Raw genomic sequence first — 22,708 nt, 5'->3', positions numbered from 1 at the left:
CGGAAGCGATGCAAATCCATCACCCGAAACCGAAACTTGTTCTTTTTTTTTTCTAAAAGTTAATTGACTCAACAAACAATTTTTTACTTCAATGCATTTCTGAGCGCCTAGATTTAATTGTGTCATGTGTTTCTTTAGGACTTACTTTCTAAGATTGCATAAAAAAATGGCTAGCTAGTCAGTCTAATCGTCTAATCGCCAATGACATCGTCAACGGTAATTTGCCGTTGTTCGGTTCGCACATAGTTCGCCTTTCGACCATTCCCGCCAAACGACTTGTCTGTCCACGGTGGAAGTGTGCCGGCGAATAACTGTGACGGTGAGTGCCTTTTATGATATTTATTCACCTTCACTGTACCAGTAGTGTGAGCTAATTCACCATTCCGGTGTAGCAAAGCAGAGGCACTCGCGTTGTTTTGTTGCCGCGAAATAGCGTGCACTCATTTTTCTGTACTAACGCGTTATGGTCAGGAATATTGTTCACTGGCAAAATGAAGAGAGTTAAGAACTCATTCAGCGAGGTCAGCAACCGACAGAGGCGACGGAGAATAGCTAGTGCCGTCGAGAAAGAGCTGGAAGATGTCGACAAGAGCGATCAGGGTGATATTACTGATAGCAGCGGGTCAACAAGCGACATTACTGAAGGTTTTGTAGAATCGGAAGGTCAATCGAAACCTGGAGGTTCAAGTGGAAGTCCTCTGCGGGATTCAGCACCTTCAGCTGACGAATTCGATGCAGGCAGCGATTTTGGCGCGAGCGTGGTTGGCAGCCGCTATGACTCCTCGGACATGAGCTTTGCTGAGCTCGACACGTCTGAAGCGGAGAGTGTGTCACCTCACGCTGGCAGCGATGAGGACACAAATGCGTCTAGCGTATTTCCTTCTGATGCCTCACCGTCTCTCGAGCGCGATCTGCGAACATGGGCCCTCGAGAATAACATACCTGCCTCATACTTGAATTCACTGTTGAAAATTCTCAGTGCTTACCATCCTGAACTACCGCGGGATGCCAGAATACTTCTGAAGACGCAGAGGAAGACGGAGCTTGTGTCCATGTGTGGTGGTCAGTACCACTACTTTGGGGTGACACCCAACCTGATTGACCATATATCTAGTCATGTTCCAGAAGGGGTGGACACACTGTCCTTAATTGTAAATGTAGATGGCCTCCCTATTTCTCGCAGCTCTCGGCGGCAGTTCTGGCCTATACTTGTACTGGTCAGAGAAAGTTCAAACCATTCTCCTTTCATTGCTGCACTCTATGAGGGAGGTGGCAAACCTGAAGACTTGAACTTATATTTGAAGGACTTCGTTTGTGAAATGATGGGGCTGCTAGAGAGCGGACTTGTGTACTGTGGCAGGTCATTTACAGTGAGGCTTCATGCTTTCATTTGTGATGCCCCTGCAAGAGCTTATATTAAATGCATAAAAGGGCATGCAGCATACTTTGGCTGTGAAAAGTGTGTGCAAAAGGGCACATACTCTGAGTTGGACAGGAAGGTCATTTTCACTGAACATGACAGCCCTTTGCGCACAGACGAAAGCTTTAAGAACCAGGTGCACAGTGATCATCACCGTGGTCAGTCTCCTCTCGAGTGCCTGGGAATTGGCCTTGTTAGCCAATTTCCACTGGATTACATGCACATGGTATGTCTAGGCGTCATGAAAAGGCTGCTTGTGCAACATTGGACATCTACGAGACCTTGCTTTTCTAAGATGAACAATGCATCGAAGCTGAGCGTTTCTGGGAGGCTGGAAAATTTTGCTTCCTTTGCTCCTAGCGATATGAAAAGAAGACCACGAGGACTTCACTTTTTAGAGCACTGGAAAGCGGTAGAATTCCGGAATTTTCTGATCTACTATGGAGCTGTTGCACTAAAAGGAAATTTGGAAGAAAAATACTTCAAGCACTTCATGAAATTCAGCATTGCCATTACCATTCTTGTCTGCCCAAAGCACAGCGTGGTTCATGCAAATACTGCTGAACGTCTCCTTCATGAATTCGTTACAGAAGCTGGGTCATTGTATGGCAAAGGCATTTATGTCTACAATCTTCACTCTCTTTTGCATATCACTGATGATGCTCGAAGGTATGGCCCTCTGGATGAATTTTCAGCCTTTCCTTTTGAGAACTTCCTCTATCAAGTCAAACTTCTGCTGAAATCTCATGCGCATGCTCTTCAGCAAGTTATTCGACGCCTCAGTGAGAAGAGGAGTGTGAGCAAAGCAAGCTCATGTTCACTGGATGGGCCAGTTAAACTGTCTGGACAGCACTGTGATGGACCTGTGCCTCCAGGATTTGAAGGCATACAGTACTCCAGGCTGGAAATGAAGGACACAGTGTTGAAACTCGGCAAACATGACAACTGTGTTCGCTTGCAAAATGGTCACGTTGTTTTAATAACTAACTTTTTGTGCTCATCAGGAAGTATTTACATCTGTGGACATTTTTTCACAATTTTAGGCAACCTATTTCTGAACCCTCTGCCATCATCAGAATTGATTATTGTTTCTGCAAAAGGACTTTCACGGAATATTTCAGTATGGAATGTAGATGACATTCAGCATAAGTGTGTGTGCCTCCCAAATGGACCGAATTCATATGCAGTTTTCCCTCTTCTGCACACGTGCAAAAGTACCTAAATCTGAAGAGGATATCTGGAAAGGGTAGGCACGTATTACAAATATATTTTAAGCTACAGTAACATGTAAGAATTGTGGCTTTCTTGATAACATTTGGTGTTTTGGCATCTGATTTGTACTTTTGGTATGGGGATTTCAAGATTTGTGTTTTTTAATGTGTGTTTTAGGTTCTAAAATGTACAGCATTGTGCATTTCCAAGATGGGGATGAAGTTTCTGCGGTGCCATCTACATGGATAATTGCGGAAAACACCGTTGTGTGGCCACAGTACAAAAATTCAAGCAGGATCAACGAGGCGATACAAAACAATGAAAAACCACCAGACCATTGGACGAAGTACAGATGTAGAGTGTTGTGGACTTGTGGTAAGCACTATTTGAAATACTTGTAAGCATCATTAAATTAGTTACACACTCAAAATGGGATTCTTTTTATGCCTGTAGCCTAGCCTTGGATATTCTCAGGTATGCTTCACAGAAAAATATAATTTTAGTAATCGTGTGCACAGGTACTCATCAGTACAAATCTGGGTAGCAGAGTCTGTAGTGTCACAGTTCGGTAGCTTGTGTGTGAACGTGTGTAGAATGAAAGAAGCCAGCAGTCTGTGAGGCCAAAAGAAGCATAGCTTTTTTTTTTAAATTCTGGTTTTTGCTATAGACCATCATTAGTGCTTTAATCATTTTGATAAGAAAGGTAATTAACAATATAGTAGAAGGAAAACAATGCACCAGTGGTGGGAACCGAACCTACGACCTCCGAATATTGCGTCCGGTGCATTTCCAACTGAGCTGCATCAACGGCTGTCCAACCTGCTACTTGTTTGGGTATTAATGTTGCCTGTAAACAAACCTTGAGAGTGTTCACCAGTGCCACCCTTCTCCTTAGCGGTTTACGTGGAACGTCCTGTGTTACTACCAGCTTCACATAGAATGTGATCGACAGAGAGGGCGGAAGCTGTGCGAGAACCCTATTATGCTGTCTATGGCTTCAAAACTGCCAGAACCGAGACCCTCGCAAGCTATTAACAGGGAACTGAAAGAAAGGTGGCGCTAGTGAACATGTTCAAGGTTTGTTTACAGGCAACATTATTACCCAAACAAGTAGCAGGTTGGACAGCCATCGATGTGGGACGGTTGGAAGAGCACCAAATGCAATATTTGGAGGTCGTGGGCTCGGTTCCCACCACTGGCACATTGTTTTCCTTCTACTTTATGGCTAATTACTTTTCTTTCCAAAATGATTACAGCACTAATTCTGGTGTATAGCAAAAACCAAAATTTAAAAAATCCCCTACGCTTTCCGTGGCCTCGTCGACTGTTGGTTTCTTTCATTCATGTTTCATAACGAGCCCCTCGTTTCTCTTTCAGTTCCTTGCTAAAAGCGTGCGTAGAACTGATTCTAGGTTACCTGCTTTTTTCTTATATTACGAGCTTTGATATTTACATCCCTTATATTTCGTTTTATATTACTCTTAAAGTCGGCAAGTAAAGACTACTTACTGTACTAACATTTACGCCAGTATATTTTAGTATCTAGGTTTTTGTATTCTTTGCAAGATGACAAAGCTTTGGTGACATTTTGATTTTGCACTGTTTAATGTTTACTAGATAGCTACGATCTAGCAAGAAAGAAGGAACTGCAAGCTACCTTGACATCAGACCTGGGTTCTGATTCTGAAAATGTGCGGCAAAAACGGAAGAGGAGGCCAGTGCAACGCCTGATGAAAGCGACAGTGACGACACTACTTGTGATGTGCCTCTTCCAGACTTGTCACATCCAAGCCCTATTTTTGTTCCGCAGCCACCACCCCCGAAAATAGCTAAATCTAAGGACCATGCCTCAGCTTCACTAGTGCCTGCAGCCTCTTCAATCAGACAGTCAAGCATCCCAGCAAGGCAAATCACATAGAAGCCGTAAGGGCTACATTCATTATCAATTATGTGACAATATGAATGTCATATATGATCTTAATACCATTGCAAATCTGAGAACTTGCTTGTGTCAGCAGCAGGAGTGTTTATCACAATTGCATATATGCAGAATGATAACATCATGGAGGTTCATTTCAAGGCAGTCTTGAGAGCACAGTAGATTAAGAGATGTGGCTTAATACATACTAAACTTATTTTTGTAGTGGCATATTTTTGACATTGTATGTGTATTGTAAATTGTAACTTGAAAAGGGCACTGCTTTAAAGTTACAACATGCTTGTCAACAAGGAATGTTTGCTTAATGATAATGATCAGGCAGCCCTTGATTTTCATGATTTGTCACTGCAGCGTTTGTGTTCCTTAACTCTTTACAGGCATTCTGAGCAGTTTAGAAAATGCTTAACAAATAATAATGAACTAGTAATGTCCTGTTTTTCTAATGGAGGTTTGTTCACATCTTTTAGCATTGCAGCTGAAGACAATAAGAATGCTGAAGGAAATGAAAGTCTTGATGAATGAGCAGCTGAAAATACTGAAGAACCTACAGAACATCATGCTGCATTTGCAACCAACGACAGCAGCAGCAGAACCCGTGGATAGCACTGTTCTTGACTTGCTTCCTCTTTCAACGCACTCAAGCCTTGAACAACTTGAGCAGCACCTCCGTGTTGCAAAAAAGAGATCTGACCTAGTGAGTGTAGCATTAAAATTATAAATTATATTCCTAAGCATTTAGAACTCAGATGAACAACTGTTTTAAGTATTGCAAAGTCACAGTGGCATTTGAACTTGAATGCGTAATCAGTAGTTCTGTGCTGGTTTTAGAAGCATAGTACTAGAGTCATTAGCCTTTAGGTTTTTTCGTAATTATTATGTACCCTTTCTTTTTGCTGACTTTTTCACCATTGTGCATGTTTCTGTTTTAAGGTGGCACACCTCTCGCACATAGGGGGATCATCACTTAAAGATGCCTTACGTCAGCTTATGAAAAAGTGCATTTGTGACAGCTTGGCACGAGACTTCTCACTGACCGGAAGAAAAGGGAAGCGGTCATTTATTGGCCTTCAGCTGCTTTCTGTCATAACAGGTACTCATTGCTCTGCTTTTATTTATGTGCTCTGAGCAAATGTTTAATATTTCCTAGTCTGTTAGCTCAGAATTCTAACAACCGCAGTCTACTCATGCGTCTCTACTCAAAACTATTTGTCATTTCAGCTATCACTGGGGACAAAACCTTGTGATTTGTTTATATAGCTCCATTATGTAATTTGTGGCATCCTGTTTTTAAGAACGAGTCTGTACGTTGCAGCTTGTTAGTATAGAAGGAGTGAACAAATGTAGTTGGAATACATATGTTCTCATAGGGCTTACTTGCATGTAATGATAGAAGCCTTGGAGTCTAAGCCGTCTGGTCTTTCAGGTACCCCAAAAAATAATATGAGGAATCTTTTTCGTGTGTAACAAATATGCCTAGAACATGTCTACATGTTGCTACATTGCATCTGCTAAAAATCATGCCAGAAAGGTGTAGGGCACTTCACATTAGGCGTGGAAACGAGTTCTGTATGTCGGGATGTCACATCACATTGTCTTCCTTTTAGCAAATGCTCGCGCCTCATGTTGGCTACCACTGCTTTACTAGAATGATCACAAACTTTGTACCTAAGTGCATGTACAGTTGCTGTCATATTTGCTACAAGCATGTAAAACCAGGTTCACCTTGTAGCATTCTAAAATAGACTTGCATGGCATTGCTGAAAAATTTTCATGAAAAAAAAAAATTGCACAGAGTATGTTTTGCTGCATTGATCAGTACAGGCATATTGTAGACATAAAAAACACCATTCTGAGTACTAAGTAAGTAGCTTTGATATTATGCAAAATAAATTGTCTATTTCTGACTGTTTCTTAATGCCTAACATTTCTGAATAATTTTTTCTTACGAAAGTGGTCAAACTTTGTACCAGTGGTATATTCAACTGTGTAAGTATTTGTAATGGAGAGCAAGTACCCCAGTGGTATCCGGAAGCAATTAAATTGTGCTATTCCTTGCAGAGACACTTCGAAGCTCATTTCCTAAGGCAACGGACTGTCAGATCCAGATGTGCGTAGCAGACTGGCTTCGGTATGCTCCTTCTAGATGCAAAAAGCGGTATGAAATTTTTTCAGTATTTTTCTCTTTTTCTCTTTGATATCTCCTTACAGCAAATTATGCGAAAAACACACAAGCACAAATGAAGATGGCATCAGAGTTTGAACAAATTAAGATAAATGCTGGTGTTCGCACATTTCTTTACTGTTCTACCACGCTGTATGGTTTCACAAATTCTACCTTTCTGTCATTGCTTTTGCTTAAGAATAGTTCTGAGGCTTATTGCCTTTGCCTTATAGTCATTTGTAGGCAGTAAGGTTCATTAATTGAAAATTCAGAGGGTGGAAAAACCTAAATTATTTGAAGCTTGAATTATTCAATAACTTTAAAAAATGTACAGGAACTGTTTGCTTCGCAATATATTTATTTTGAAAGACTTGGAAATGGTCACCTGTTGGAGAACAGCATGTCAGTAGCAATTTTTTGCATTTGCATTTTTTCTATTTTGTGCACACACTGCCTAGAGCATGAGAGCAAAACTGCTCTAAAATGGTACAAGCCTCCTTGGCATCATTCTTAGTGCAAGACAATAGTGGTGGTACCCTCTCATAAGGGGCTTCACCGTGTGTGAGGAGACTACTGCACGGCATCTGGCTGGCACTTGATGAACACACAGTGTTGGTGTATTGAAATAACCATTGCGGATGGAAGGAAGAGAAGTAATCAATGCCACCAACATGGCTGTCGGCGAGCATCCAAAATGGCATGCAGCTAGTCTTGGTGGGCTTGCTGACGCACAGCCAGTAGCCGCAGCTCCTAAATATGAAGCCGAAATTAAGCGTTTGACGTACTTTGGGTCAGAATCAAGGCCATCCATTTGTCACTCTTGCTCTTGTGCACACGTCAGAGATGCACAGTCATCTCTGCAGAATGCTGTTCCTGATTTAAAAGAGCTATTTTCACAATCAACTAGTTCTGTGCGCATAATACCTAGATTTGACCTGCTTTTGGGATCTTATTGGAATTAATCATTGTGAGACCTGTAATGCCTGAATTGGCAAGCATTCGAGACATAGTAGATGGGTGTTGGCTGCGGGGCAGTGCTGACAATTTGAATTACTCTGATATCTGAATTAATGGGGGTTGAAAAATAATGAGCTTTTACTTTAGTTGCATGTATTGAAATTCATGAGGGGTAGGGAGGAGGCAGCTGCCGCTATGCTTGTCATGGCACTGGTTAATTAGCTTCCACTATATGCTACTTACCCACTTGCCACACAGCATGAAGAAGTAATTGCTTGTGAATGATCCGCATAGGTAATACAGAAGTCGAGAAGTTGTGCTGTTTTATATTAATAGAAAGATTTTCGAGAAGCAGAAGTTCATGACAAGCAGCTTAAAAGAAGGACAGAATGTATGTGGTTCTGGTTAAAACTACAAATAGAAGCTACTTATGTTGTCTTTTTTCTTGCTGTCACCTCTTTGCTGCATTTATGTTGGACCAAAAGAACCCAAGCTGCAAGCTCATTTAAGCCATGCACTAGACTGAAGGCGTGTGCATAATTCCTAAAGGCCACAAATGCACTGGGTATTCCTTGTGTTTCTTCCTGTAGCATTACCTACAGCACATTCTGTCAGTGGTATCTAACAGGGCATATTTAGTTTTAAAGAAAATATAAACATGCTCTTGCTCTTTACATTCGAGTTCACATTTTGCAGCATGGTCATAAAAGTAAATTTATAAGAATTTCATAGGCTACTATATATATATTATGGTATAGGTCGCTCCTCAACTGCTTAATAATAAAGCTACACTTTTCTCTGGTTACCTTTCAAAGCTTAAAATTAGGTATACATGTTGGTGTCACAGAAGGCATCATTACTTTCAAGAAGCAGCTTGTTTCCTTTATGTTTCAGGGAGATTGCCAGATTGGTACAAGCTGAAGCTGACATGGAACCAGTGGAATGAAGAGCAGTACATCAGTCAAGGTTTATACAGGCAATGTTGCTACCTCTATTATTTAGCAGCGATATATAACTGGTGTGGTGAAACTACTATTGCCGACAAGATTTGTTATTACTGCTTGTGTACTGTTTATAGTTTCTACTTCACTGTGCTTTCTGGAAGCAAGCTTGCATCTTTTTTTTATTCATGAAACAGCGATCACAAAAGTGTTCTTTTCACTGCCTCTAGTCCCTGGCAGCAGTATTTAACCGGTGTGGTCAACTGGTATCATTGCAGCATTTATTTATTATTAACTCTTCATGCTGTGCTGTATGTATGCTGTTCATTGTTTAAGCAAGCTTGTATTCCTATTTTTTTTCTCAAGAGTGTTTAGATTTTTTATCAGTGTACCTACTTTCTATCACTATCTCTAGTTCCTGGCAGCACTATTTCACTGTTGTGGTGAATCAGTGTTGCTGCAGCGAATGTTTTTTCTTTTCCATAATAGAATAATCTTAATTTTTCTTTGTGTACGTGCTGCTAGTCGCTGCCTCTAGTCTTTAGTAGGAATGTTTAACCAGTGTAGTCAACTGGTATCATTACAATATTTATTATTACAAACTTATACTATGCTGTTTGTATGCTTTTCATTGCGTTTCTTAAAAGAGTGTTGAGAAGTTTTTTCAATGCGTTCTGCTAGTCGCTGCCTCTAGTCTTTAGAAGGAATATTTAACCAGTGTAGTCAACTGGTATCATTACAATATTTATTATTACAACTTTATACTATGCTGTTTGTATGCTTTTCATTGCGTTCCTTTTAGCAAGCTTGTATCGTATCCTTTCTTTTTTTTTTTCATAAAAGAGTGTTGAGAACTTTTTTCAATGCGCGCTGCTAGTCGCTGCCTCTAGTCTTTAGAAGGAATATTTAACCGGTGTAGTCAACTGGTATCATTACAATATTTATTATTACAACTTTATACTATGCTGTTTGTATGCTTTTCATTGCGTTCCTTTTAGCAAGCTTGTATCGTATCCTTTCTTTTTTTTTTCATAAAAGAGTGTTGAGAACTTTTTTCAATGCGCGCTGCTAGTTGCTGCCTCTAGTCTTTAGAAGGAATATTTAACCGGTGTAGTCAACTGGTATCATTACAATATTTATTATTACAACTTTATACTATGCTGTTTGTATGCTTTTCATTGCGTTTGCATTTCTTTTAAGGAAGCTTGTATCGTATATATATATATTTTTTTTTTCACAAAAGAGTGTTGTGAAGTTTTTTCAATGCGCGCTGCCAGTCGCTGCCTCTAGTTTTTAGAAGGAATATTTAACCGGTGTAGTCAACTGGTATCATTACAATATTTATTATTACAACTTTATACTATGCTGTTTGTATGCTTTTCATTGCGTTTCTTTTAAGCAAACTTGTATCGTATCTTTTTTTTTTCCAAAAAAGTTGAGAAGTTTTTTCAATGCACCTACTTGTTATTACTACCTCTAGTTCCTAGCAGTAATAGCCTGCATCGCAGTCAATTTTTATCCTTACCGTTTCACGCTGTGCTATTAATATACTGTTCATTGCTGTCTGCTTGGTTTTGTAAACAAGCCAGCTTTTTTATTTTGTAAAATAATGATCTGAATTTTTCTCAGTAAATCTGCTGCTTAACAGTGCCTCTAGTCTCTAGCAGCAGTATTTAACTGGTGAGGGGAATCAGCATCATTTCGACCAAGATTTATTATTACCTATTCATTCTATGCTGCGTATATAACATCCATTGCATCTTTACTGTACTGTGCTTGGTGCATGCAGGAAAGCCTGCATTTTTTATACGTCTGGAATAAGATAACTGTTAGAGAGCTCTTTGTTAGGAAAGTGGCATGCTGGCTGGCAGGTAAAAAAGGGTCCCCATCATTCCGATTGGTCCCAAACACCACCCGAGGACGGTGTGATGATGTAGTTGTCTGGCTCTATACTGGCCCCTTCCCCTGCACCTTTGCTTCCTACAGTACATCACCAGCAAACTCACTGTAGTAATGCAGTCAGGATTTCATGCTCCGGCAATTTCATTGCTTTCTATTTGAATTGATCATTGCCTATATTGTCCTTGTTATCGGTGTTGAGAAATTTTGCTGTGCTTTGTTTCCTAGTGAATGTAGTAATGTAACTAGAGCTGTACTAGGGATGTCTGTAACATGGCAAATTGCTCCCAAGCTTTATTTGACGAACTTCAGTGTATGGTTTGTTTACCTTAACCCGTATTTTGTAATGGTTCTATCAGCCAGTGTCTCCTTGAATTTTACATTACATTACTTATTGTTTGCATTTTTTTGACCAGTACTTCTCATGCAACTGTAAATGAGCGCTTTAGTTTTGCTGTCTTCCTTGTGTTCTTTACAAGCTTTTAACTTCCAACGGCAAACAGTTTGTTGCCATTTTTCTGATCTTTGTATCTGTTAAGTGCCAAACATTTTTTTATGACGAATAAATATTTCTGTTTGTATTTCAATCTATCTCTGTTACAGCCTTGCCGGGGGGGGGTGCAGTGGTTAGGGCGCTCGACTACTGTGCCCAAGGATGCGGGATCGAATCCTGGCTATGGCGTCTGCTTTTTGATGGAGGCGGAAAGCAATGCGCCGGTGGGCTGTGCGATGTCGATACGCGTTACAGAACCTCAGGTGGTCTAGATTTCTGTAGCCCTTCACTACGGCGTCTCTCATAGCCTGATTCGCTTTGGAACGTTAAACCCCATAAACCAAACCTTTCTCTGCTACAATTACACCTTGCTGCACATTGCCCAACTTTGTATTAATATGTGGTTTAGATCAGGAAAGCATTATTCATGCTTCATAACTGACAGAAAAACTCGTTCACGATAAATATCTTTCTTCCCAGCAAAAGTATGTGGGTTCAAACATATCCACGAGAGCCACATTCCGATAAAAATGCAATGTCCTAGGTATTGCGAAATGTCATATTGAAGAACTTCAGGTGGTCGAATTTATCCAGAGAACTCAACTATGGTCTCTTACAGCTTAAGCACCTTTATGATTTGGACATTAAACCCCGCTTACTAAACTAGCTATCATTTTACCGCTTCCTGCCATGCGTTCTAAAAACGCTGCATTATGTAAAAAGAACTGCATTAAAAATGAATAGTTAACTGCACCCACAATGTTTCTACATGCCCTCCTTTAGTGTGGTCTTTTAGTGCAGCACTTTCGTGGAACTTCGTCTAGTATGAACTGCATGTGTGCCACACAAGCATGTCCCCTGAATGTTGTGGAGACGTGACTAATGTTTGATTTTAATGTTTTATGAATGTGTACTAAACTTTGCTGCAATGTTGTTGTACATATGCTAAACGTGGTCACAATGTTGTAGATGACGTCGCAGCAATGTTTCTTTATGTATGTCGTCTTGACATTGCCAAAGGAGGACGCTAGCCACATTGGTGCAACCTAAAAAGGTAATATTGGTGCAATGTTTCAGCAACAATTTGTATATATATATATATACAAACGCCCGCTTTCTGGGAATAGAGTGTGCCTTCCCATTCAACAAAGGTAGAGTTCACATAAAACGACAACAGCTCAAGGAACCCAGACACTGAAATACCGCAACCACTTATGAATTGTTCCTCATCATTGTCCGAAGTGATGCAATCAAAAACAGCAGTCATCATTTCCTTGTGCGGCAGAGAGTAAAACAAATCTACCACGTCTATGCTAAAAGCTGAGCATGAGCCTGGGTTTTGCTCCTGTAAGAACTTGACGACACACTCAGAGTTTGGTACCTTAAAAGGATCAAAGGTCCGTTGTCCTGTGGACAGATATACATTGGGCAAACGGGACGATGTATTAACACACGTCTCAGAGAACATCTTAACTCATTAGAATCTAATCGCTCCACTAATCTAGTTGATCATTGCCGTGAGTGTCAATCCTGTTTTCCGTCTTTACATTATACTGACATTTTGTACAAACACCCCGACCAGTTGACCAGGGAAATCATCGAGGCGTATAATATGGCCAAGAAAGAAAGATTGTGTGTCAGCAAACCTTCCCTGCTCCTGCGTGACTGCGAAGTTGCATATCTGGACATCACATAGTAACACGTGCGGTCTGGTTTTGGTGTTTTATTGTTTTCTGTACCTTATATAATTGTGTTTTCTGCGATTAAATTTTAGTTGAGAGTCAGCGCCTGTTCCTGTTGTTTCTTCCTGTCGTCCCCGTTTGTTTGCGCTGTTTTTTTAATGATGTATCACCAACTCGCCCGCTTAACTATCCTGTTGAAAACATACGTGGAGCACTCTTCACATTAGAGAGATTTAGCTTACCGGAGACGTATTACGTCTCCCGGAGACGTACAGACGTAGACGTATCGGACGCCTACTGCGCATGCGTGAAAACTGCCGATACGTACAGGCGCTGGAGACGTACTCCGGAGACGTATGCCGCGTGACGTCCAGCTTGCCGTAATCTCGCGAGATCTCATGAGATTTCAGCAGCCATGGAGCCAAGCCGCCAAGCGCCGATGGGATGGTGCTACGAGTGCTTGTAGAGTGCTGCTGTGCGCAACGGGCCACATAGTTCTTCCGTTTTCACATTAGCGTCATCAAATGCTGTAATACCCTTGCCCCGGCCGTGCCAAGAAAACATCATGCGCAAGCGTTTCAGTCCGGCGGACGACCAGCAAGTAGCTCGAGATCGCCACCATCCTGTACATACACTGTACAGCGCAGGGAGAAGGCGCCGTCGAAAGAAGTTGCAACGATTTCTAGGGATCCGCCGACGGCGAACGAGCGCTCGCTCCGCTGCGCAATGAAGGCGTTCGCAAAGGCCTTTGCAAGCCATCCAGCGTCAGAAAAAAAAAAAAATGATTCTGGTAAGTCACTACCCTCTACCTTCTCTGTTCAGACTATCGGACTGGACAGCGGACTGTCCGAGCGGAACAATTAGTTATCATGTGACGAAAACGGCACTTTCGAGTAGCTCGGAATGGCAGTGACTCGGCGCCTGCCGATCGCGTGTGCTCCGAGTAGGAGTGGTGGTGGATGATGCTTTCCCGCGATACATACGGCCCGCCCGTCTGAACACCGCCTAGTCGATTGCTGGGGAATAGCAGCGCAAAGTCAAAAGCCACTTATGTTGTGCGAATTAGATACATGATATTTCAGCATTTTTGCTAAGCATGGCTCGAGTTGCATAATATAATACACGTTGTGTAGCTGCTTTTGTTTACATGTGCATGTAAATGTGCACAGCCACCAGGAGCCACAATAAATGAAAATTGTTTGCAAGATGATTTACTTTATCTTCTGGCACCATTAGCTAATAGCACATGCTGAATGCAGTGCCGAAGCCAAATATTGCAAGAGGTCATTTATTATTATTTTTTTTTTTTTGCTCCAAGCTTATGAACTTGTGTCCCTGTGTCAGCACGTGAAATGAAGTGCGCCAATATTTTATGCTGTTGGACAAAACATTCAGGCACTGGAAGTCCTATTAGCATTTACAAGTCGCAGAGGCTGAACTGGTTTGCTCATTGTGTTATAAAAACACCTGAAAATTAAAAAAGGATCCTTGTTAAGGACCATTGCATTGAATGAAGGCAACAGTGTCTGCGTCGTGGCACTGTTCTAGTGTCCTGGCACAACTTTCAGCTGCACAATTAGATCCTGTATTATGTTGGCAAGTTAATTACCAATAATCTGTGCCTCATATGGTTATTCCCTTTCAGATGAAATGAGCCTGCAAGTGCCTGAATGACATGGTGCCCAGAGAGACTCATGATGATGAAAGCAATCATGACAACTCCCGGAATAGTAAGCGACAACACTTCTTATATTACTTTCTTCGATGTTCTTGTTGAACATGTTACAGCTATTTACAAAGCACTGCAATGTTCAGTCTTGATTCTCTTACTGCAGTGTACAAGGTGTAGGCAGAGTGCTAAAGTAAGCTCGTGCATGTTGTTATGCACCGGAAAACAGCCCAAGATCTCATGGCTGCAGAAATAATTATTTCTTTCATTTGTTTGCTTGCTTCCATGGCACAGCCACAAGTCTGCACAGTGTGGAGCCGCTGCCGTCAACACCAAGCCTACAGTCAGTGCCCCTGAGGGGTGAGGACATATTTACGTTATTTTGAGCAGCACCAATTTGTAAAAAGTTTTATTTATGTCAATGCCTTAACAACTTACTATAGTTTAAAACTCAAGACTGCTTAGTACAACTGCACTAGAACCTAGTTGTTAGCTTTTGCATTCATGCCAAAACTATGCACGGACCAGCAGCAGCAACAGTGCATTATACAAAATGCAATGGTCTATGAAAGCAGCGATAAATTAAATAAATGAGTAGGAGAACAAATTATTCACAAATTTTCATGTTCATGGTGCACACTCACGAGACCATCGCAATGCTTTGTGTATTGTTATGCTTGTCTCAGACTGTTTTGAACCTACACTCCATTTGGTGGCATGACTGAGTCTTTGGTTTGAGAGAAGAATGACGTTTCGAAGATGAGAGAACAAAAGCAATAAAATTTGATTGCACTTCTGCAGCCTTATGTACATACTTCAAAGGTCTTAACAGCAAAAGGTCAAAAGCAAGTTCATAGCAATGGTAGACTATTGAGCCTCTTGCCCAGGGCTATTGTTTTTTTTTTTTACTCCACAAGAAACCTTTAAACAATCAATCCAGCCCTCTTACAGAACTTTGGCCAATAAAACACGGCACATCTCTCCGGGTCAATCAGCCAGTCAATCAAAAGGTATTGGTAAGCAATGTTCCTGCAGTCATACCTTGGGAACAGGCGAGGAGACATAGAAACTTCCCTTTTCATTTCGATAGTGTTGCAATAGTCGAACAAGGAGTCTGTCTGCCAGAAAAACACAGGGCATGTCTGATGCCACATACAGCGGATCAAAACAGCATCTGTAGAACTCAACTCCTAATGGATAAGTGTAATGGTTTTATGGCCATGTCTCTTCTCCCAAACAGCCACCGTATCTTCCTGTGTGGTGTGCCATCAGGCACCCCTCTCCAGAATGTATTCATCATCGGGCAAAGCGTGGGAAGTTACCACATGCGTTTTCTTTTTGCGGCTTCACACTTTTGTGTGATGTTTGCCTGGACGCGTGATGCATTTCCAGCTCTTAGGTCATTGCAGCATGCTGCTGTGCATGTGCATAATCAACGCAAAAGCTCAGAAGTAATATTTTATAGAGACATTTCTACCGCAATTACCCATTTGGTGAATTTTATTTATCCTCAAGAAAAGGATGGCAAAATTATATTATTGTTTACTCCACCCGCCACTGTGGTCTTAATGCATTGGTTGATGTGAAAAAATGATTCAATTTGTTTTCAATGTGCATCAGAAGGAGCGTTCACTGACATAAAATAACATCAAATACCATGGAAAATATTTTGCATATGCCAGCAACAGGCAAGTTCCAGTGTAGATTGCTGTTGAACGTGACACTTAGTATTCTCTGCGAGCCTACAATTGTAATGTTCCGGCTCTCATTGCTGAAAGCACGATTAAAAAATTTTTTTTTTTCTGGGAAAATAATTAGCGTTGTCTTTGAACAATTTATATTAAGTTTGTTTGATTGAAACCACAACAATAATGTTAACAGGAAGGCTTTGCTTTGTCAACGTGTTTGCATCTGTGCTCGTCATAATAGAACAGTCATCTGCATGTGGTGGTGGCAAAACTAATAAATATCCAACAGGTGCAAGGTAGGTGGCAACTTATCCGCAAAGATGACGGCCTGGAGTCCTTGGACATGGGCGACGTCAGCTAGTCGGATTAGACCTAGCAGAGTTTCAGGGCGTGAGCTCGACAGTAGTTTCCCAAAATTATTTTTTGTCTCTCGATTTATATTTTAGATTTCTGGACATGCCCATATCATATGTACCAGATCCACCCTATATATGTACGACAAATTTAATGGATATGTCGATGTGGGCAATGTCTTTGATGAACACTTTCAACAACAGTGGCCAAAGCAGGCTTCCTTGTGAAACACTGTTAGTGACTGTTAGATCGTTCAAATGGTGATTAGTCAGGCATGCTATTTGTGTTTATTCTCCTCTCCTTCGGGGCAAGTGCCAAGGGATATACCCTACAACCCGTGAGCAATTTTGTTCACAACTATATAATCACACCAGGTAGATTGCTACAATGAGAATTCACTGCCTTTTCTTTTCCTTTATTTTTTTCCATGAAATTCTAGTTTAAGATTTGTAATTATCAAAATACCCAATTGCTTGTCCATGAACCTTTTGTACTTGCTATATACCATGGCCTATTCCCCGCCGTGGGTATGTGCCATTACCACTAAAGACAGTCATCCATGGGTCTGATACATAGGTCAGGGGTGGAAGCAGGCTCAAACATTTTGGAGCAGCTTTGGGAGCAGCGAGACAAGAGTTTTGGAGCAGCTTTGGAGCAATGAGACAAGAGTTTTGGAGCATTTGAATTATGTTTTGGAGCAGGTTCCCAAGGTCAAATGCCTCTGATAATTGTAGCAATTGTTTTTCTCTTTCTGACAGAAAAAGATGAGCTCTTCCTTTTTATGCAAGTTCAATGCCTCTCCAACTTCGCACTCATTTCTGACAAGACAACGGCCAACAACTTGGAGCAGACTAGCAGCAAACAAAATGCTTGCTGGTGTGCTTTATAACTGAACACCTAGTGTGACCTTGTGACCTAACGCATTTGCCTATTCTGACTTGACAGATTCAAATGTCACATTTACCACTTCAATGCACTCAAGCAATGCCACTAATTTGGAGCTCAGATTAATGGCCATGACATTTCTGCTATCTTGTGCATATCCCTTTTTGATCCTATGCCTGTGCTGATAAATTCCTGAGCAGTGGTCAGTACTGCCTTCAGGAAACGTAGATGGCACTGAAGGGTAGCCTTTTCATCCTTCAGCATTTTTACTTCACTACCTCCTTCCAATAGTTCTATCATTCTTTGCTTGAGCAATGCTGGGGCTCATTTGTTAAATCTTGGCAATAGGCCCTGTATGGCTTTCCAACACTCTTGAGACGCTTCCTAGTGAGTGACATCTTTGGAGTACCAACCCATAATGATTCAAGTATGATTTTGTCTGCTGTAGGCCCGGCAAGCTTGTTACTGAAAAAGAGGCTCGATAAGTGCCTGCTTGTTCTTAGACCACAACCATTAGAATAACTCATGTGGTTTTTCCAGTCTGACAAGCTTCCTTCCGAACGACTCACGGTAGTTTGCGCCTATCTGCTTCGCTTGCTGCTCTTGCTTCTCTCTCCACCGGCGATTCAAAAGGCTGAGAGGAGGTGCTATGTCACATGCACAGTGCATTTGTTTTGCAATTATCTCCAATCGCCAGTGACTCATATTAAATTTACTTGCAAACAAATATTTATTATGCCACATGCTTCCTTCCCTTACAAAAATTTCGTTTGTATTAAGCCCAGTGCTAGATGCGTTATATCTTTGCTACTGGTGCAAAGACATTGTTTGCGTGTTGCACTAAATATGATGGTAGAACATTAAAACAGCCAGTTTGGAGCAGTTTTGAAGCAATATTGCATTTTGGAGCAGGATAGAGCAGGAAAAGCAGTTTGGAGTAGAATGGAGCAAATGGAGCGGCAATCCCACCCCCGATAGGTGCATTCACAAGAGGAGACTGCTGCACTTCTGTGCCATGATATAGGGGTATGCCATATGCCCAGACATTTCATGAATAATCATGTGCGTAGTTATTCACTGCAATGCCAGCTGGAGAGCAATATTAAACAACCTCCAGCTTTCTCATAACAGCTTTAATTTTACAGTAATTTCTGTGAACACTGCACCTTTTAATTCCAGGAAGGTAGAAGAATACAACACGGATGTTTTATGCAGCACATGGTGACGAACACTGCCCCGTGTGAAGATGGACATGTGAAGATCAGCTGGTGAAATCTTGGCAATCAGTTGACAAGATGCTGATTGCACTGATGAAAGAATGAGTTATTTATGCTGGCACTATATCACATTGCAGATAGCACCAGTTTATTTTCTCCAAAACTCTCTCGACCATGTTCACTTTGCCAAATAAATCCCAAATACATTTTTGCAACACAAATGCTGTCGGTGTGTTTCTGTTCTTGCATTTTATGGTGCATAAGTAGCTAAGGCTACAGTTTCGCAAATACAGGTCCAAAATTATCTGCAAAAGGCATTACACTAATTTTAAATTGCATATTTTAAGAAATATTTGCATTGTTAGAATTGTAAACATATGCAATGACTCGAAAAAAAAAATATGTGCACAACCTCTCTCAAGTGAGCCTCAGCTACAACGTTGAAAACACTGTTAGTGTGGTCACCACTTCACCAAAAGGAATTCAAAATGTCCCGTTACATAGTGGTAATTGCTAAAAGCATATCATAGATTAGCGTTTCTCAAATAAGGGCTCACGAAGTGATTTTCAGGATCCATGAAACCCACAGCTGCAAAAAAAACAACTAAAGAAAGATATGCGTGATAGCTTCGGCCTGACTAGACACAGTTTTGCAGGGTTAAAATCTAGCAGATTCAAAGGCGACTTTAGTTTATGAAAAAAAAAAAGAGTGCGGAAACAGAGGAAGAGGGCATCTGCGGCATTCGTTGATGCCAACGTTGGTAAAACTCGAGCTCTGGCTGCACTACTGGGTGGGGCTACAATGCAAAGCGTCTCGGGCATGATGACAACATGACAGCTCAATGAGAGTACAATTAATTCAGTAGTGTACAGAAAACTCTGAATAATGACTCTAGCAGTACATGCGATCAATGAATATATGAGCTGTGAATTAGCGGCATGAAGTGAAAAGCCATAAAATGGCATCATCACTTTTTGCATCTGGTAGCACAGGTTCTCACTGAAGCCGTCAGACGGCCTGACGAAGACAAGCTGTGGTGGTTCGCCGCCTCGTTCGCCAAAGCAGATGGCACTTCACACATATAGACACTTTTATAACTCAGATGCCACCTTTCCTTAATCTAGACAATACACAAACGCACACACAGCCGTTCGGGTGAAACACTAGAGACGGCCCACGCGGCACAACTCAAGTACAGCGTTCAGACTGGTGGTCTAGTGCATATTTGCGGTCACAAGCATCTCGTGCCACTGACAGTTCAAAGTCAGCGTTGGGAACAAGTGAAGCCGTTGGTCCGGAGCACAGCTGTCAGGTGTCTACCGGTAGACGGTCACGCAGTCAAAGGAGCATGGGAGACAACGCCGAACCAAAGTCATCGCGTCCTTTCAGTTCGCCAAGTAGCGAGATGGCGAACCGAAGCTGTCATATCGCTGCACACAACACTCAGGCAAAAACCCCTGCATTTGAACACGAACACTATCACACGCCACCCTAAACGCCACCACGCACACACCATGTCATGCTGAACACTGTGAGACGAGAACAACGAGAAAGTAGTCATGCACTGCTGCAATCAATCGAGATAAATATTGCTGCATCTCACATAAAAAAAAAAATTCATAAAGCTGCATCTCGGCATAACAGTGTCAACAAATGAACAGCATAAATCTTTGGGTAGCATTGTTGCATGCAGTGATGCTCATCTTGGAAATGGAGTAACTGTTCTAGAAAACACGGACAACAGAAATAGAAGTGGACATGGACGTACACAGGCTCACAACTGTATTTTACTAACCGAAAGAGGACATATATACAGCAAGCAAAAGTATAGCATTGAGCATGCGGTTTTGTGCACTTTATATGTGTCATCTTTACTTAGTAAAATCCAGTTGTGAGTCTGCAAGCCTCCTGTCCACTTGTTTCTGGTGTCCAAGTTTCCTAGTGCACTTACCCTATTTACAAGATATGCACCACTGCATGCTGCAAGTATTGCTGTAAGGAATACAGAGATGAATTCTGCGACTGTTGACAAATGCCTCAACTATGGTCACTGCTTGCCATGCTTGTCCATATTTTACTGAGAAAGGCAGCCTAAAAAAAAAAAAAAAAAAAAAAAAAGTTCCAAATTTTTTGACCGCAGGACGTAGGCCGACACTTATGTCTGAAAAGGCACAAGGTACTGACCAACTGAGGCAGACACAAGACAAAGTAGATAGACACATGACAGCTGTACAAAGATGTTCGGCAGTTCATTGCGCAACTTTATACATGCCCCCTACCTGCTACCATCTCAAAGTTTGGTTCTTGAAATAGTCAATAAAAGAAAAATCCCGTGCTACGCTGCCAAACCTCCCCTCTACAGCTTTCCTAACACTGCTCATTGCCTTGTTGAAGGCAACATGATGAGGCTGCAGTACGGCACCTCCAAACAGCTTGTAGAGTAGAGGCCATCGGGGGTAGGCTGCATCACTATAGATCACATATTTATGACCCATGGTGATCTTCTGCAGATTCTCACAGTGCACCGTCTCCTTGAGGATCCCTAAACGATAGCAAGAATGAAAAATATAACCAATGCGGGTCTACACAGGTGCCTCTGTTCTTTTTGTATAATGAGATGTAATTACAGTTGCAAGTTTTTAGATACAATTTTTTCCTACAAATTTATAAAATGCCACATGCTAACACAATCTTGCATCACATACTTAAGTGCCACGTTTCTTTACAGATGAAATGCTGTTTTTCATGAGGTGGGTCATTGAGTACCCTTTCCCAAAAACCAACTCAAAAAATATAAAAGTACTTGTGGAATTTTCGCAGCAGAGATGTTAGGCTTTAATTTGGAAATGCACTTCCCTGAATATGAAAAACATATTACAGCTAGTTACTGCAATAAAGACATGACTGAACAGGCTTACCTGCATCGTGACGCCTGCCTTTAAATTGCCCACTGGCAGACTATGGCATTGGTACACATTAGTGCCTGATATTTCTGCACAGGCTACACTTGTGCCCAAAGAAGTCCTCCTTCTGAGCCACAGACGGTCGACAAATTTGCCTTGCTGTGCCATGATGAAGCCCCAGCAGTTGAGCACGGGGGCCTTCCTTTGCATGCACCGCCTGAGGAGGAAAAATTGAAGAGGCTGCAAGCAACGATCGCTTATAGAGTCCCTATAAAGTGGTCATGAGAAAATAATCTTTCAGTGTGCACCTTCTTTACTGTGCCGTAGCATAATACTTATTGCATTGCTTTTGGAAGAGTTCACTAGCGTTACCTTGTACAGGCCCATCAATTTTAAGGTGAAAATCTTTAATGGCTCATACTGTCGGCATTCGTTTGTTTGGTCACACTATAGCTGTCAATCAAATGGCGTCATAATGATGCCATCAGAAAAAATTAAAATCCTGTTTCCGCTGGGAGCCGAACCTCTATCCCTCGCATCCCCATCCGAGCGCTTTAGCCAACTGTGCAACGCTCGGGATCGTGAAACACACATCAAAATTCTCCTTGTCTACTGTAAGGATGATAGTAGCGATGACAATGAAGTTGGAATTAGCAGTGATGACATTAGCAATGATAATGACGGTGCATTTAATTCATAGTAATGAGAGCAAACGTGATGCACCGTGTGCACCAGCAACGCTTAGATTTTCACATTTCTGCAGTGTAGATTCCGCAGTGCTCCCTGATTTTTTCAACACTATCATCGACACTTAATTTTTTTTTTTTTTTCAAAGCAAGCGAAATTCAGAACCTACGCTAGGTTATTTTTTTTTTTTGTAATTGAGAGATCATATATACATCTCACTTTTGCAAACGGTTTGAGACAGTAAGGATGTAAATAAAGACCAGGAATTGCGCAGAAATCATGTGCCAAATCAAAAATGAGCCAGATTCTGCTGATGTGCAGATGGAAATGAGCCAAATCTATTTTATTCTTGACAGCTTTCTTTCTCAGCTTTAGCATGATAGGGTGGACTACTGCGAGTGTAAATTCAATTATTGCTTCTCCATAGCTACTTCCTTATCACTGCCTAGGATACGAAGAGATCACAGGAAAATCTGAAGCCAGAAGATAAAAACACTGGGAACATAGGCCTGCAGCAGACGAAGCAGTTTGTGCATAAAGCTAGCAAAATAACTTATAAAAGACTACATTCAGTTTAGCCTGTTGGCAGCGGCTTTCTGC

The 22,708-nt window shown here is 41.5% G+C and overlaps 2 protein-coding genes and 2 long non-coding RNA genes across 5 annotated transcripts; 3 read left to right on the top strand and 1 right to left on the bottom strand.

Annotated features, from left to right (window-relative positions):
• The first annotated feature begins 430 nt into the window (after nt 1–430).
• On the top strand, nt 431–2,795 carry LOC146171551 (uncharacterized). The gene has a single exon (XM_084586394.1). It carries the CDS (start codon nt 492–494, stop codon nt 2,640–2,642), a length of 2,151 nt encoding a protein of 716 aa, XP_084442520.1. The 5' UTR covers nt 431–491; the 3' UTR covers nt 2,643–2,795.
• Nucleotides 2,796–4,416: 1,621 nt separating this feature from the next.
• On the top strand, nt 4,417–11,116 carry LOC146171550 (uncharacterized). Of its 2 annotated transcripts, XM_084586396.1 has the most exons (5): nt 4,417–4,555; nt 5,039–5,265; nt 5,502–5,661; nt 6,630–6,726; nt 8,584–11,116. In XM_084586396.1, exons 2-5 carry the CDS (start codon nt 5,062–5,064, stop codon nt 8,633–8,635), a joined length of 513 nt encoding a protein of 170 aa, XP_084442522.1. In that variant the 5' UTR covers nt 4,417–4,555; nt 5,039–5,061; the 3' UTR covers nt 8,636–11,116. The 2 variants fall into 2 exon arrangements, with proteins under 2 accessions (XP_084442522.1, XP_084442521.1); XM_084586395.1 differs by lacking the exon at nt 4,417–4,555 and having other exon boundaries at nt 4,579–5,265.
• Nucleotides 11,117–14,306: 3,190 nt separating this feature from the next.
• Nucleotides 14,307–18,765, top strand: LOC146171549 (uncharacterized). Its single transcript, XR_014702797.1, has 3 exons — nt 14,307–14,434; nt 14,668–14,733; nt 18,480–18,765. It is a non-coding gene; the product is annotated as an uncharacterized LOC146171549 (long non-coding RNA).
• Nucleotides 18,766–18,907: 142 nt separating this feature from the next.
• On the bottom strand, nt 18,908–22,292 carry LOC146171548 (uncharacterized). Its single transcript, XR_014702796.1, has 2 exons — nt 21,437–22,292; nt 18,908–21,060 (listed from the first exon to the last, which is right to left on the bottom strand). It is a non-coding gene; the product is annotated as an uncharacterized LOC146171548 (long non-coding RNA).
• Nucleotides 22,293–22,708: the final 416 nt, after the last annotated feature.

Source organism: Amblyomma maculatum, unplaced genomic scaffold (assembly GCF_055883805.1).
Source record: "Amblyomma maculatum isolate TAMU_Amacu unplaced genomic scaffold, ASM5588380v1 scaffold_19, whole genome shotgun sequence".
Lineage (NCBI taxonomy): Eukaryota > Metazoa > Arthropoda > Arachnida > Ixodida > Ixodidae > Amblyomma > Amblyomma maculatum.
Note: the sequence above shows the minus strand (reverse complement) of the source record. Positions and strands in the feature narration are given on the sequence as shown.